This window comes from Nansenia antarctica (assembly GCF_963989245.1).
Source record: "Nansenia antarctica genome assembly, chromosome: 15".
NCBI classification, from domain to species: Eukaryota; Metazoa; Chordata; class Actinopteri; order Argentiniformes; family Microstomatidae; genus Nansenia; species Nansenia antarctica.
Genome location: NC_137685.1, coordinates 23,378,627 through 23,392,663, shown reverse-complemented (window position 1 = coordinate 23,392,663; position 14,037 = coordinate 23,378,627). Strand labels below are relative to the sequence as shown.

At 47.6% G+C, this 14,037-nt stretch overlaps 2 protein-coding genes across 2 annotated transcripts; one reads left to right on the top strand and one right to left on the bottom strand.

Annotated features, from left to right (window-relative positions):
• Nucleotides 1-9: 9 nt before the first annotated feature.
• Nucleotides 10-4,368, top strand: cfap107 (cilia and flagella associated protein 107; the record flags this gene model as incomplete). Its single annotated transcript, XM_080546101.1, has 4 exons — nt 10-120; nt 2,392-2,502; nt 3,422-3,596; nt 4,082-4,368. 4 exons carry the CDS (start codon nt 10-12, stop codon nt 4,366-4,368), a joined length of 684 nt encoding a protein of 227 aa, XP_080402227.1.
• A 2,342-nt stretch (nt 4,369-6,710) lies between these two features.
• Nucleotides 6,711-9,047, bottom strand: klhdc7a (kelch domain containing 7A; the record flags this gene model as incomplete). Its single annotated transcript, XM_080546100.1, has 1 exon — nt 6,711-9,047. One exon carries the CDS (start codon nt 9,045-9,047, stop codon nt 6,711-6,713), a length of 2,337 nt encoding a protein of 778 aa, XP_080402226.1.
• Nucleotides 9,048-14,037: the final 4,990 nt, after the last annotated feature.

The window sequence follows — 14,037 nt, the reverse complement described above, 5'->3', positions numbered from 1 at the left end:
ATGTCCAACATGGCCAGTAGGCAGAATGGCTACGATAAATGGACCCAACCAGGCTGGAGAATAGAGCAGAGATACACTAACAAAGTTCTGATAGGTAACTGGGTGGAGGAGAAACTGCAGGTAAGCTTTAATAACACTGGTTAATCTGTGGATAGGCGATAGCTGATTGGAGGTGATATCTGGGAGGTGGGACTAAGGATCGGCTTGTATATCACATTTTATTTCCAACACCATCGGGGCAATTATTGTGAGCTTAGAATGATAAGGTTCTATCTCCGTTTAGGGTAGTTCAGAGATATTGAGTGTAAAGGTTTTTACATTCCATTATGTTTTGTGAGATGGAATCTTAGTATTTTTATTAATTACTAACTAAAAATAACACCACACAGGCATTAATAAACACCTAATGGATCAGATTATGTAAAAAACTACATTTTGACAAAGATAGAGCCTTATAATTCTAACGTCACGTTATGACGAAACTTGGGGGAATGATGTGGATTGCCATACAGTTTTAAAGGTGATTGGGACAATTTTGACAAACTTTTAGTGAATTCTGTGACTTGCCATATAGATCTGGTGTTTAGGGAGTTTCGAGGTTAGGGCAATTTATTTTGTGATCCAGTGATAGGTGATCATTAAAAACATGATTATAGGGTACAAAGAGGAGAGTTTACAAACCTTTTCAAACTACACATTTTGGACAATTGTCTGTTTTCAAATAATACTGTCAAATCCTTGAAAATTCATCCAATAGGCACTACAAACTATGGTCACTTTTCAGCCTACCTCAAATCTGTGGACTGTCGGGCGCTTAGGTGGCATATCCTGCATGTCATCCCTCCTCTCTCTCTCACCCATCCTTCCTGTCTAAATCTCTACTGTATCTGTCAATAAAATGAAAAATAGAAGTGGGACTGCCCCAAAAATAACTTAAACATTTAAAAATATATATATATCTGTGGACTGTCTTCAAATAAATGCAAAGCTGTAAGAAGCAGCAGATATGATAATTAATCAAATAAGCATTGCAGAACAGACATTCTTCTTGTAACTCTTCAGGCTGTGAATAAGAGGAGGGGAGCCTAATGCAGTAGGCGTGTAGCTAATGAATTTGGGAATAATCTTGATTTCTGTGAAATCAACGCAAAGCTAAACAACACTGATAATGAATCAAATAAGCACTTAATGTTCCAGTTAACTTTTCAGCACATTGATTCACACAATAAGCAGGAGCCTTGGGGGGCACTACATCATTCTTGGGGGGGGGGGGGGGACAAGACAACATGTTTACTGTACACTTCTTCTGTTGTATGAAGATAAACAGCACACGCCGGCACTTGGCAAACATTATCAATAGTCATTTTCTTCAAGAGACACTGGTGGTGCTGGCCCCTGCCGTCGGATCCAAATGAGATTCTTGCTTACGAAAAAAAAGAAGAAAAAACTCACGTTGAGTGTTGAGAGCCCACAGCGCTTTTCTCAAGCCAAATATCTTCACACCTCCTCTGAGGTTTCTTTTCTTTTTCTCCAAGGGTCCTTGCCTAGCTTCTTAGTAGTTTCTCTCAAATCTATACCAACGTGATTAAAGGGGTCCAGTTAAGCTACATCAGCAAGGGGCTCCAGCTGTGTGAGACGAGAGACTAATTGCATTGATGTGTGGGCCGGGGCCACGCTGGTTCAGTAACCGTGGAGAGGGATGTCTTTAGAAATACTGTACAACAGCGTGGTGGTGGGTCGATGGTGGAGGGTGAGCTTTGCTGAGCTCACGCTGGGGCTTGTGCTCAAACAGGCTTTTGCTTTCCCTCCCCTCTCTTCCTGAGGTCTGTCTCTCCTTCCCTCTCCTGCCGTCTGTCTTCCCCTCTCCCGTTGTCTGTCTGTCTGTCTCCCCTCTCCTACTGTCTGTCTCCCTTCTCCTGTCGTCTGTCTGTCTCCCCTCTCCTACTGTCTGTCTCCCTTCTCCTGTTGTCTGTCTGTCTCGCCTCTCCTACTGTCTGTCTCCCTTCTCCTGTTGTCTGTCTGTCTCCCCTCTCCTACTGTCTGTCTCCCTTCTCCTGTCGTCTGTCTGTCTCCCCTCTCCTGCTGTCTGTCTCCCCTCTCCTTTCCTACTGTCTGTCTCCCCTCTCCTGCTGTCTGTCTCCCCTCTCCTCTCCTGCTGTCTGTCTCCCCTCTCCTCTCCTACTTTCTCCCCTCTCCTCTCCTCTCCTACTGTCTTTCTTCCCTCTCCTCTCCTACTGTCTGTCTCCCCTCTCCTCTCCTACTGTCTGTCTCTCCCCTCTCCTGCTGTCTGTTTCAACCTCCCCCCTCCCCACCCCTGGTGTCCCCTCCCCTCTCCCGCTATCTGTCCCTCCCCTCTCCTGCTGTCTGTCTGTCTCTCCTTGTTTGAAATAGTTCACCCGGGAGTGTAAGACCGCCAACAGCACCAACCGGGAGGACTTCCGGTCTCAGGGGGCCAGCCAGCCGGACGTCACCTCGAGACGAGAGGCGCTGCGCAGAGCTGAGGTCAGTCCGACACGCCCCCCCCCCCCCCCCCCTCTGAGGCCAGTCTGACACGCCCCCCCCCCCCCCCTCTGAGGTCAGTCTGACACGCCCCCCCCCCCCCCTCTGAGGTCAGTCTGACACGCCCCCCCCCCCCCTCTGAGGTCAGTCTGACACGCCCCCCCCCCCCTCTGAGGTCAGTCTGACACGCCCCCCCCCCCCCTCTGAGGTCAGTCTGACACGCCCCCCCCCCCCCCTCTGAGGTCAGTCTGACACGCCCCCCCCCCCCCTCTGAGGTCAGTCTGACACGCCCCCCCCTCTCCTTGTTCCTCAGTGTTTGCCAATCAACTTAGCTAACATTGCTAGCAAGATATACAGTCTATTCTTTTTGTAACTGCTGAAGGGGTAGACATTGCTTTTGGCCTACTTTTTGGGGAAAGTATTGATTGGCTGTTCCAATTGAGTTACCTATTGACTTGTTGGGAGGTGTAGCAGCGTGCGTGTTCCAGGTCTCCATCCCTCTAGGGAATGTCTGCCTTCAACCTCATCAGGTTCTCTGGTCCAGATGAAAAGAAAGACTGGGAAGCAAGGTTACATCAAACCTAACCTGACCATGAGTCAGACTCTAGATCCAGACTTCTACGTATCTCCTGAGATGATTGTGTGTGTGTGTTTTTCTGTGTGTTTGTGTGTGTGTGTGTGTATGTATGTGTGTGTGTGTTTCTGTGTGTGTGTTTCTGTGTGTATGTGTGTGTGTGTGTGTGTGTGTGTGTGTTTCTGTGTGTGTGTGTGTGTTTCTGTGTGTGTGTGTGTTTCTGTGTGTGTGTGTGTGTGTGTGTGTGTGTGTGTTTCTGTGTGTGTGTTTCTGTGTGTGTGTGTGTGTGTGTGTGTGTGTGTGGGTGTGTGTGTGTGTGTGTGTGTGTGTGTGCACGGTGTGTTCCAGGGCCTTTCTGGGAAGCTTCTCCTGTCCCACCATGGCACGTCCCCCTCCCACTACCTGGTCTCCCTCTACGACGAGACCTACGGGCGACGGAGGAGCTCCACCCTGCCCACCCTGCGCTCCTGGCACCCAGACAGGCTGGCATGGGCGCCAGAGAAGTCCGACCACCCGGCCTTGGGTGAGACTTGGGTGATCATTGAGAAAGTTGAGAAAGTCGGCTGTGTTAGGCAACACTAGAGTCCCTAGCTTGGCCACCATCTCAGTTCTACAGTTGTGTAAGGGTACAAATCGGTCTTAATGTGAATTATTAAAAGCATTCGTTTAATGTAATGGTGTAATGGTTGGGACTGTGGCGCAGACAGTGGTAATCACAAATTAGAGATATTATGCATTTGAAGTAGAACGGGAAAAAGAGGCAGTGCTGTTCAAGGTTAAATAAAGTTTAGGCAGGATAAGGTCCCTTTGATTGTTCCAAATCTGTCATGGAAATAATTAATAACTGGAGCACAGCAGCAGCTGAGTACTCTCATCCCCCCATTTCTCTCTCTCTCTTTCTTTCCTTCTCTCTCTCTCTCTCTCTCTCTCTCTCTCTCTCTCTCTCTCTCTCTCTCTCTCTCTCTCTCTCTCTCTCTCTCTCTCTCTCTCTCTCTCTCTCTCTCCCAGACCCTCCGACTAACTTTGGCCTGGCGCAGTCTAGACGGGTCCGTTTGGACCAGCAGCGCCAGCCTCTGCCGGCGCTGAGTGTGTACAAGTCAGCCTACCAGAGGCACCCGCTCAGCGCCTTCTGGCAACCCCGCTTTGCCAGCGTGCCTCGCGAGCTCTCCAGCCGGCTGCACCCTGCCAACCACGACAACAAGGACCTGGATCTGAAACAGCGGGCCTGCAGACAGGTGCCGGACCGCTCCCCCCCAAGCCTCGGCCTCCTCCCTCCCCTGGGCCGGGCGGCGTAAGACGGACACCTCCGGAGCGCCGCCGCGGCCCGTCAGGCTGCTAAGCCCCTCGCGCGCCGGCTCGGTACTCAAGGGGCTACGGTCAAAGCGGCGCCGTTTGAGGTTTTTCTTTTTTTATTAGTCTTAGGCATGAGAAATGTAATTGAGCAGAACATTTGGGAAATCAAAAGAAATTAAAGATATGAAACGGGAGTCTCGTTATAGCCTCTTGAAGTCTAGGTCTGCTTAGCTGTGTGTGTGCGTGTGTGTGTGTGTGCGTGAGTGTGCGCCCGCTTATGTGTGTGTGTGTGTGTGTGTGTGTGTGTGTGTGTGTGTGTGTGTGTGTGTGTGCGTGAGTGTGCGCCCGCTTATGTGTGCGTGCTTGTGTGTGTGTGCTTGTGTGAGTGTGTGTGTGAGAGAGAGAGAGAGAGAGAGAGAGAGAGAGAGAGAGAGAGAGAGAGAGAGAGAGAGAGAGAGAGAGACAGAGAGAGAGAGAGAGAGAGAGAGAGAGAGAGTGTGAGTGAGTCTAAATGAGGGGAGGAGGTTGAGTCCATTATTCACATTCAGTCTGCCCATTTAGAGGATAATCACATGCAAATTCTTTCTCCTCACATTTAATATTTGCAACACTGTTAGTATTACCCCAGATACCCCTGGATGTTGATGTCGGAACTGACCTGAGTATTACGCATGTCTGGAGCCACGTGTCATCTAAGGAGTAACTAAACTCCCGTTCCATTAGGTGTTTAATTACAGGGAATCAAAGTGTTTAATTAGGAGGAATCAAAGATGCTTATGTTTGATGGTCAACCATCTGTGTCTAGCTTCTCCTGCTGGCTCCCAGGGCAGCTAAGCCCTCTGCCACTCCCCCTGCTAGTTTGTTAAACACCCAAGTCAGCTGCGGATTCTGGTGTGTGTAGATGATGTGTGTGTGTGGGTTATTGTGTGCTTTACACACTAACCAGATCAAGTCTTTGTAGTGTCCCGTTGGATGTTTTCCGACCACATGATGGCGCTGTGGCGACGTGTCACATGCTTGTTGTCTCAGCGTGTCGTGTCAGTCAATGCTATTTTGTTTAGTCGCTGATTTGGCCTTGTGAAATGAACAAGCGACATGATTTCAAGTGAATAAACGATTATGCTTTCATTTTGGGACAGCCATTTTGGATTTTCAGTCAATCACACATTGTCTTTGCAACTACTCAACACACCAATTAACTCGTGTTTAGCATTTCTACCACTAATTGTAGTTAAGAGTTGGATTACATACAGAGCAAATTTGTGAATAGATTAGAGAACATAAATCATTCTGTATACTGTACATCTCAAACAACTGTATTAAGAGATGCTGCAGGATTCTTTGCATAAAATGTTGGCTTAAGGGTTGACTGTATGGTTTATGATGTGTAAATGGTTCTTCATATTGTAAATGGGTCTCATGACACAGACCACACAGTCCTCAGTTATTGGCCAATCAACTTTTTATTACTTGAGAATATTTCTGTTTATTTCCAGAACCTGTTTTTGCCTCATGAGTGCTAATGTTGCTGAAAATAATACAGAATCCTGTAGCATATTTTTAAATGATAGAGAACCAACTGTAAAAAAAAAAAAAAAAAAAAAAGATTATCATCATTGAAGTCATTCATTATGTCGGTGCATTCATGTCATTTCAATCAAATATACTCTACAACAATAGTCATGCTATTAATGTTTATAGCAACGGTCATGCTATTCAAAAGCAACAACATAAAAGCAGCTCTCTCTCAACCTTGGAAGAGATTCAAAAGTAGTAGCTTCGTTTATTGAGGATCACATATATTATGTGCCGCAACCATTTACACCGTGTCATATTTATAGACCACATGCGGATAATTGTATTGAAGCCAGTCCACTGTGTGAGGCGTATCTGCGCCCCACACAGTAATGCACAGTGATTGATTCTAACCACATCACCTCCCTGTAACAATACATTATGCTTGAGAGGAATTAACCTGACTGTTTTACGAATCATTTTATAACAACCCGAGAAAGTGCACATCTTGCATGATTTAGTAGTAACTCTCTAGTGTCGGATGTAGGAGGGAGGGAATTACAAAGAACAAAACCAGCTCCCTCACACAAACACACCTCCTTGACAGCACACCCTGAATAAATCAAACCGAGCAGTCGTCTAATTACCATTAATGGCAATAATATTTTACTTTCATTGCCTGTGATTAGGACAGCTGTGCGTCCCCGCGGGTGATCCGACTTTCAGGAAAACAGCCTCTGTAGCAGGAACGACACGCAGGCCTCTTCCTCACTCCTCAGTCCTTTGTTCTGCTAAATCCAAGAAGAAGGAGGGCGGTCGTGGATCGGGTCTAGACGCTGGTCTGAAGAGCTTTCTTATCAGGCAGCGAGAGGACGACGGGAAACATGACGCCCTTGGCACCGGAGAGGACGCTCAGGTCCTCGGCTACGAACGCCGGGGAGATCTCGTCGGCCAGGAAGCGCATGGTGAACTGGCGGCTCACGCAGTAGATGGTGTTGTCGACGGCGACGCACTGGAAGGCGGGGCAGCGGAGGAGGCGCTTGGAGCAGCACTCGTACCACAGCCGGGCGACCGTGTGGTAGCGGTACACGCTGACGCCGAGCAGCGGGTTGACGTCGAAGCGGTACAGGAAGCTCTTCACCGCCACCATCTCCGTGGTCCGCTCCTTGGTGCCCACGATCAGGCTCTTCCTCCACCCGTTGGTTTTGGGGTTGTAACGCAGCAACGTGTACCTCAGGGTTCCCCCCGAGACGAAGAGCTCCCCGTTGCACACGGTGACACGGTGAGCCACGGCGAACGTGTCGTTGGGCAGAGGAGCCACGAACGTCCACCTGTCCGTCCGCGGGTCGTAACGCTCCACCGTAGACAGGCACTCCCCTCCGATGGCGTAGACGTGGCCTTGCAGGGCCGCCAGCTTACAGTGGGGCCTGGCCTCGTTCATGGGACTGATCTCCTTCCATATGGACGTCACAGGGTTGAAGCAGAACACTCTGTTTGAGGGTTTCATGTCCCGGTCTGTGCCCTTGCAGCCCACCGCTACGAATAGGTAGTTGTCCATCGTGCACATGGCGCTGCCTTTAGAGGTCACCTCCTGTGGGATAAGGCCAAGCTGGTGCCAGGTGTCTTTGTGATCGTCGTAGTAGTAAAGCCCGCTGGATGTCTTGCGCTGCTCGGTCCCCTGCTGCTGGGTGTTCCCCGCCCAGTCCTGAGGGTCCATGTCAGCAGCCACTAGGTACTGCCTGCCTCTCATACGCCGCCTCTGGATCTGGTCCCGCTCCCCTGCCATCAGTCTCCCATACAGGCCCGGGTCCCGGAGGACCTGGAGGTAGTTGTCAGACATGACTCTGAGGGCCGCCTGCTGCAGAGGGGCATGCCCGTGCTTCTTAGCCAGGCTCAGCACCTCCATACAGTTGCCCAGATCAAGCTTCCCCTTCAGGCTGTCCAGTTCGGAGCTGCCCTGGTTCTCTAGGGGCATGTTTAGAAATCTGGCCCCTGCTATGGTCTCTAAGCTGGGCTCCTCCCGGGAGTGGGGTCGACTCAGTGGGCTTGAGGTGGAAGGTGGCAGAAAGGGAATAATATGATGTTCAGCTGCTGTCAGGTAGCTGTCCTTGCGTAGGAGTACAGGCGGCCCATGCTTGTTGGAGTGTGGGGGGGACTCCAGGCTGATGGGAGGGAGGGGGTCTTCGGCGAGGCTTAGTGGAAAAACCAGATCACGCATGATGATAGGGCTTAGAGAGGAGGGGGGCTCCGTGAGGCTGCTTCCACGGCTACCGTACTCCCTCGACGGTGAGTCCACCAGACCCCCCTCACGGGGCCAATCCCGTGGCCCGATCATGGGGCTTGCCGGGTCTGTGATGGAGTGGGAGGACGATTCCACGTAATACTCGTAGATCTTCCCACGCACGACTCTCTGGACCCCGGGCCGCTCCAGCACCAGGTTAGCGTCCTCCACGGTGATCTCCGCCTTGGAGAGGAAGGTGGAGTAGGACCCCTGACGGCCCAGCTCCTGCCTCAGCTCTCGGCCCACCCCCACCCCCAAGCTGCCCTCCAACCTCTGGAGGAAGCAAGGGGATCGGCGCCCCGTCGGGCTGGCCACCCTGCTCTCGGAAGGTTCGGGGAGTTTCAACGTGCACTCAGACATACTGTCATTGGTCTTTATTTCAGCCTTGTTTTCGCCATACAGAGGGATACCTCCATCCATGCCGATGGCTAACTCTACGTCGGACCTGACCCGTGATGCCGACATCTCTTCTATGTTCCTAAGCTCTCCAGTGTCGTCTGTCTGGGCTGGTTGTCCTTCCCCTGTCCCTTCAGTGGTGTTGTCAGGTGTCAGGTCATCGGTGACAGGGCTCGTCTGTGAGATTCCAGGCCGCTGCTGCTCCTCATCGCTGGTGTCGTGTTTAGGATTACCGGGTGCACTCTGAGGTCGCAGCTCCATCTTGCAGTTCCGGCATGTTCCATTTTGTGATGGTAGTGGTGGTGGTGGTTGAGTCTCCCCGTCCCCATCTGGAGGGTCCTTGATGTAGAGCTGGGGTCTCTCTCCCTTCTCCCTGGAGCTGTAGAAGCGGTATGCCCAAGAGGTGAGAAGCACAGCGGCCACGGACAGAGTCAGCTTCCCCAGCAGCTGCATGTCAAACTGGACGCCCAACAGATCCGCTATGGGCATTGTTAAAGTCAGAGTTCCCACGTTGAACTTCACTTGACTACCTTTCACCATACATATTATATAGGTTCTATTCAGTAAATCATCCTCTAAGCCAATAGTGGCAGGCATAGCCTGTGCTTCTTCTCATCTTTCGAGGGCTGCGGTGAGTCTGTGTTGTTTCCTCTACGAGGACAGGGAGAGTGGAGAGTAAGCTGATACCTGCAGAAACACTATTTGCATCTCTCTGCAGGGCGGGGCCTTGGGCTACCTGCATCAGCTGAGCTTGGAGGTTCACAGGTTCACTATGACCTGACAGGACATTTACATGCTCAATAATCCTATATTTGGTTATATCATTTGACTCAAGCGCTAAAAAAAATATTATCCAAAGGATGGATATGGATATAATGCGTTGTATTTACTTGGTGGGGTGCTACTGTTGTTTCAGCATGGTGTTTGCATTATGCAGGGGAGTGGCCTGGATCCTATTTCTGTATTTCAGATACGCTCTACTGTATGTCCACATGAAAATCATGATAGGTCACAGCTCCTTCACCAGCTGTAACATATAGCTGTACTTAGAGGACACGGTTTGACTAAGGGGTGGAAAACACTGATGGACGGTACCGTATTCATAAAGCACTTAGATAAAGAGCAGGATACAGCTGTTTGCACAGCCAAAGATACATATCAAAGGTCTCTCGTATGCTAACACACTAAAGGACACGGAGAGTGTTCTTATCTAGATGGATTGCAATAACAATATTACTATAAACATTCACATTAGAGAGGAGTTGCTAGGTGATTGCACTAGTGAAATGGGCTCATCGTTTATCGTAAGCGCTTGAAATGACGCAAATACACTTCGGGTAGGATCACAAAGAGGCGAGATGGAGTCAGCCTTCAGAGCATCCACGCTATGAAAAAGAAGTGTTGACTTTTTAAGACTCTGACAACATCATCCATATACATAGAAGGCTCTGGCCCCTGTACACATACATCTCTGTCACACCCGCACCCTGTCTGTCTTCTCAATCACCCCAGTTGAGCTGTCACTGCGTTGTCATTCCACGTTGCAGATAACAACAAACTTGACCAAGGCCAGGGTCATAACAAGGAGTCAGTTCGGTCGCCACGGCAGCAGCGGCAGCGGCACTGCGGACACTGTCTGAGAGGTGTGTCACGACTCACATGACTCACTCAGAGAGCCGTTTAAACAGCATCCTCTCTGACACAGACGCTATTTTGTCATCTGATACCAGGCATACCGCCTCCAGATGACACGGAGAGGGAACCGGATTCAGCCGGCAACGGGCCACGGGGCACGGACGGTCGAGTCCTGAATAATTCACCGGTGGCGGGGCCACGAAGGCAGCTCCTTATCCCCGTCTCAGGTGTGTCGTTCAGGAATGCGTGCAGAGGCAGAGGAGCGACACGACAGCCCTGCCAACATGTGCAGCATTGTGTGGAGACACTTTCACCCCCCCTTTCCATCCCCCCGCCGCCTGTGACATCAGCAGGGAATGTGTAACAATTCAACCAACCATCGACTGTATAATTTCAAGGGCTCCCATATTACTATTCCAGGGTGATTGTTGTAGGTTTGGTGGTGCAGATTGTAGGCTGTGGAATACATTAGAGGATACAGTAAAGTGTGATAGAGGAGAGAGGGAAAGTGAAGTCTATAGCAAATGTTGTCGATGCCAAACGATCGGGGTAAACGACTGACTAAATGGCTAGGAGAGGAATGCAGAACCTATGGCCTTCTGCCATCTCTTACCCAGATTTAAACAGTTTACCACTGGAGTGTGAACAAGCAAACCATTAGTGGGTAAATGTGATTCAAGCTAATACGTTTAGCCTACTCACTAGTTTTTTCTTCTGCTACCGTTTGCTTTGAACCCCTTTGAAGGGGTAACTATAAACAATGGAAATGTTAAATATATTCTGCTTTCATACTCTTCCTCTTTTGGTCATCTTCAAGTAATGTAAACAAGCACAAATACAATAGAGACAGGATTTCATACAGTATGTATGCATAATTCATTGTAGTGCACTTTTATTTGGTCCATTGTCAGTTTTTTGTTGTAGTTTTTTTTTTTTATCATGGATGACCTTCAATTCACATTACAAACATAAACATGTATTTCTTTTCTGGTGGAAAACCCCTTTCATCATTTTGGTGGTGATGCATGAGCAGAGAAAAATAAATTAGTATTTGTAAACAAAGTAATAATGTGCATTTCATCCAGGCAGCATAATTAAGCCATTACAAGACAATTTGCACATGTTTTAATGCTGTCAGAGTAGCTGATGGACCTGTTTTCACTTTAGACCTTTTTATCTCCCCAACGTAAATGGAAAGCAACAAAAAGCCTCTTGAAACCAAATTGACACGATAGTGAAATAAACTATTATGATTCATGTCCCCTCCTGACTTCAAAAAAAAGAAAGAAAAAAAAGAGACATTAATAATTCAATGGATTGTGTGTTCATCATTTTCTCCAAGCTACACAGCAGTCGTCTCCAGAATGAAGGAATATGAATTGGACTCAGCGAGCCGAGTTGGACAACCCTCAAAAGGATAGGTCTAACCTTTCTACGACTAAGCCGCAACAATCTCTCTCTTACCTCCCACCAGGTTTAAGCCTTGATCCGTTAATACACCGTGTGTCTAGAATAGCTTAAATTGCAATTCTTCCAAATTCCCCCCCAAAAATGCAGGATTGGGCTACCTTGCATTAAAGGGGTAGTATTGGTAGTATACATCCATATTCAGACTTTTAAATGAGTTCTATTTTTACTATTGATTCTTGAAGAATATTACTTGTACATGCCTCATGAGTATAGTTCAGCTGTCTTACCCCATCAGAACCCAGCATAATAAGTTTCTTTTACTCCATCGTTTATAAACAACGCAATGGTATACACAAGTTGTATAGCTTCAAAGCATCAAGCTGTCATTTTGATCTCATGCATGGTCTGTCTTTGCATCCATAGCTCTGTCTACGAGTTTGAGAGTGGTTACATTTCTCCAGCCCCATCTCTCAACTATTTACCAAAAAAGTGTCTGTAAGACCACTTTGGTGTTGTTTGAATCCCAGATTGCCACTATAAGCCACTCTTCACAGTGTTGCGCGAGTGGCAAGTGACCACATGCAGAGAAACAACAGGTAAGGGTTAAACAGTGAGGCCAGAATCCCCCTCAGAGGCTGCACAAGGTCGGTGGAGGTCAAAGTTCAGTTTAGAGGTGGTTGCCAAGGGTAACCAAAACGAGCCCGCAGGAAATGGACACAATTATCACTCCACAATCATCCAACAATCCAACAACCTCTGCCTCTACAGCACTTTTCCTCTCCCTCAGCTCCCTCGGTTCATTTCCATTCCCATTATCATCAATATTCTAACACACTTGTTACCACAGTCAGAGCATTGGGACTGTGACAGAGACGAATGCTTCTCCTTACAGAGAGCGCAGTTTTGTTGGTGTGCTGTGGCCCCTGCGTTGACTGACTGATAGGGTGGTCTGTTCTCACACACACACACACACACACACACGCGCACGTGCACGCGCACACACGCACACGCATATGCACATGCACATGCATATGCACACACACACACACACACACACACACACACACACACACACACAGACACACACACGTTCATACCCTTTCTCTGTTGGTCATCTTCAAGTAATGTAAACAAGCCACACATACAATAGAGACAGGGTTTTATACGTATGCATAATTCATTGCAGTGCTTTTATTTGGTCCTTTGTTTGCTTTTTATTTATTTTTATTTATGTTTTATCATGGATGACCTTCAGTTCAGATTACGAACATAAATAAACATATATTTTATTTTACGGTGGAAAACCCCTTTCATCCTTTGGTGGTGATGCATGAGCAGAGAAAAATAAATGAGTATTTGTAAACAAAGTAATAATGTGCATTTTATCCAGGCAGCATAATTAAGCCATTACAAGACAATTTGCACATGTTTTAATGCTTTCAGAGTAGCTGATGGACCTGTTTTTTTCTTTTTAATGTAAATGGAGGGATAAATACAAGCAGAACAAAAGCCCCTTGAAACTAAAATTGACACGATAGTGAAATAAACTATTATGATTCATGTCCCCTCCTGATTTAGCCAAATAAAATAAAAAATAATTCATTCAACATTGTATGTTCATGATGTTCTCCAAGCTACACAGCAGTCATCTCCAGAATGAAGGAATATGAATTGTACTTCAGCAAGCCGAGTTGGACAACCCTCAAAAGGATAGGTCTAACCTTTCTACTACCAAACCTCCTCTCTTACCTCCCACCAGGTTTAAGCCTTGATCCGTTAATACACTGTGTGTCTAGAATAGCTTAAATTGCAATTCTTCCAAATTCCCCCGCCAAAATGCAGGATTAGGCTACCTTGCATTAAAGGGGCTGTTTGGAATTGGTACTGTACATCCATATTCTGACTTTTAAATGAATTATCTTTTTGCTATTGATTCTTGAAGATCTTGTACATGACTAATGAGTATAGTTCAGCTGTCTTACCCCATCAGAACAACGCTTGTAAACAATGCAACACAAGCTGTATAGCTTCAAAGCATCAAGCTGTTATGATCTCATGCATGGTCTGTCCTTGCATCCATAGCTCTGTCTATGAATTTGAGAGTGGTTACATTTCTCCAGCCCCATCTCTCAACTATTTACCAAAAAAGAATACTACTACTACTAATAATAATAGCTTAGATTTATATAACGCCTTTCTGAAACCCAAGGACGCTTAACAGATTTCATAGACAGACAGACAGTCAGACAGACAGAACAGAAAACAAAGCAAAGAAACAAAGACAACGAGAGTGACACAACTAGACTAGGGGCCAAAGGCCTTGGAGAACAGGTGGGTTTTGATAAATAATGATACACAGATTTTGGTTACGATAATCACATCTCTATCCCCTGACGTAAGCGGTTCTTGGTTCTAGACCAGCCAAGTGTTGGTG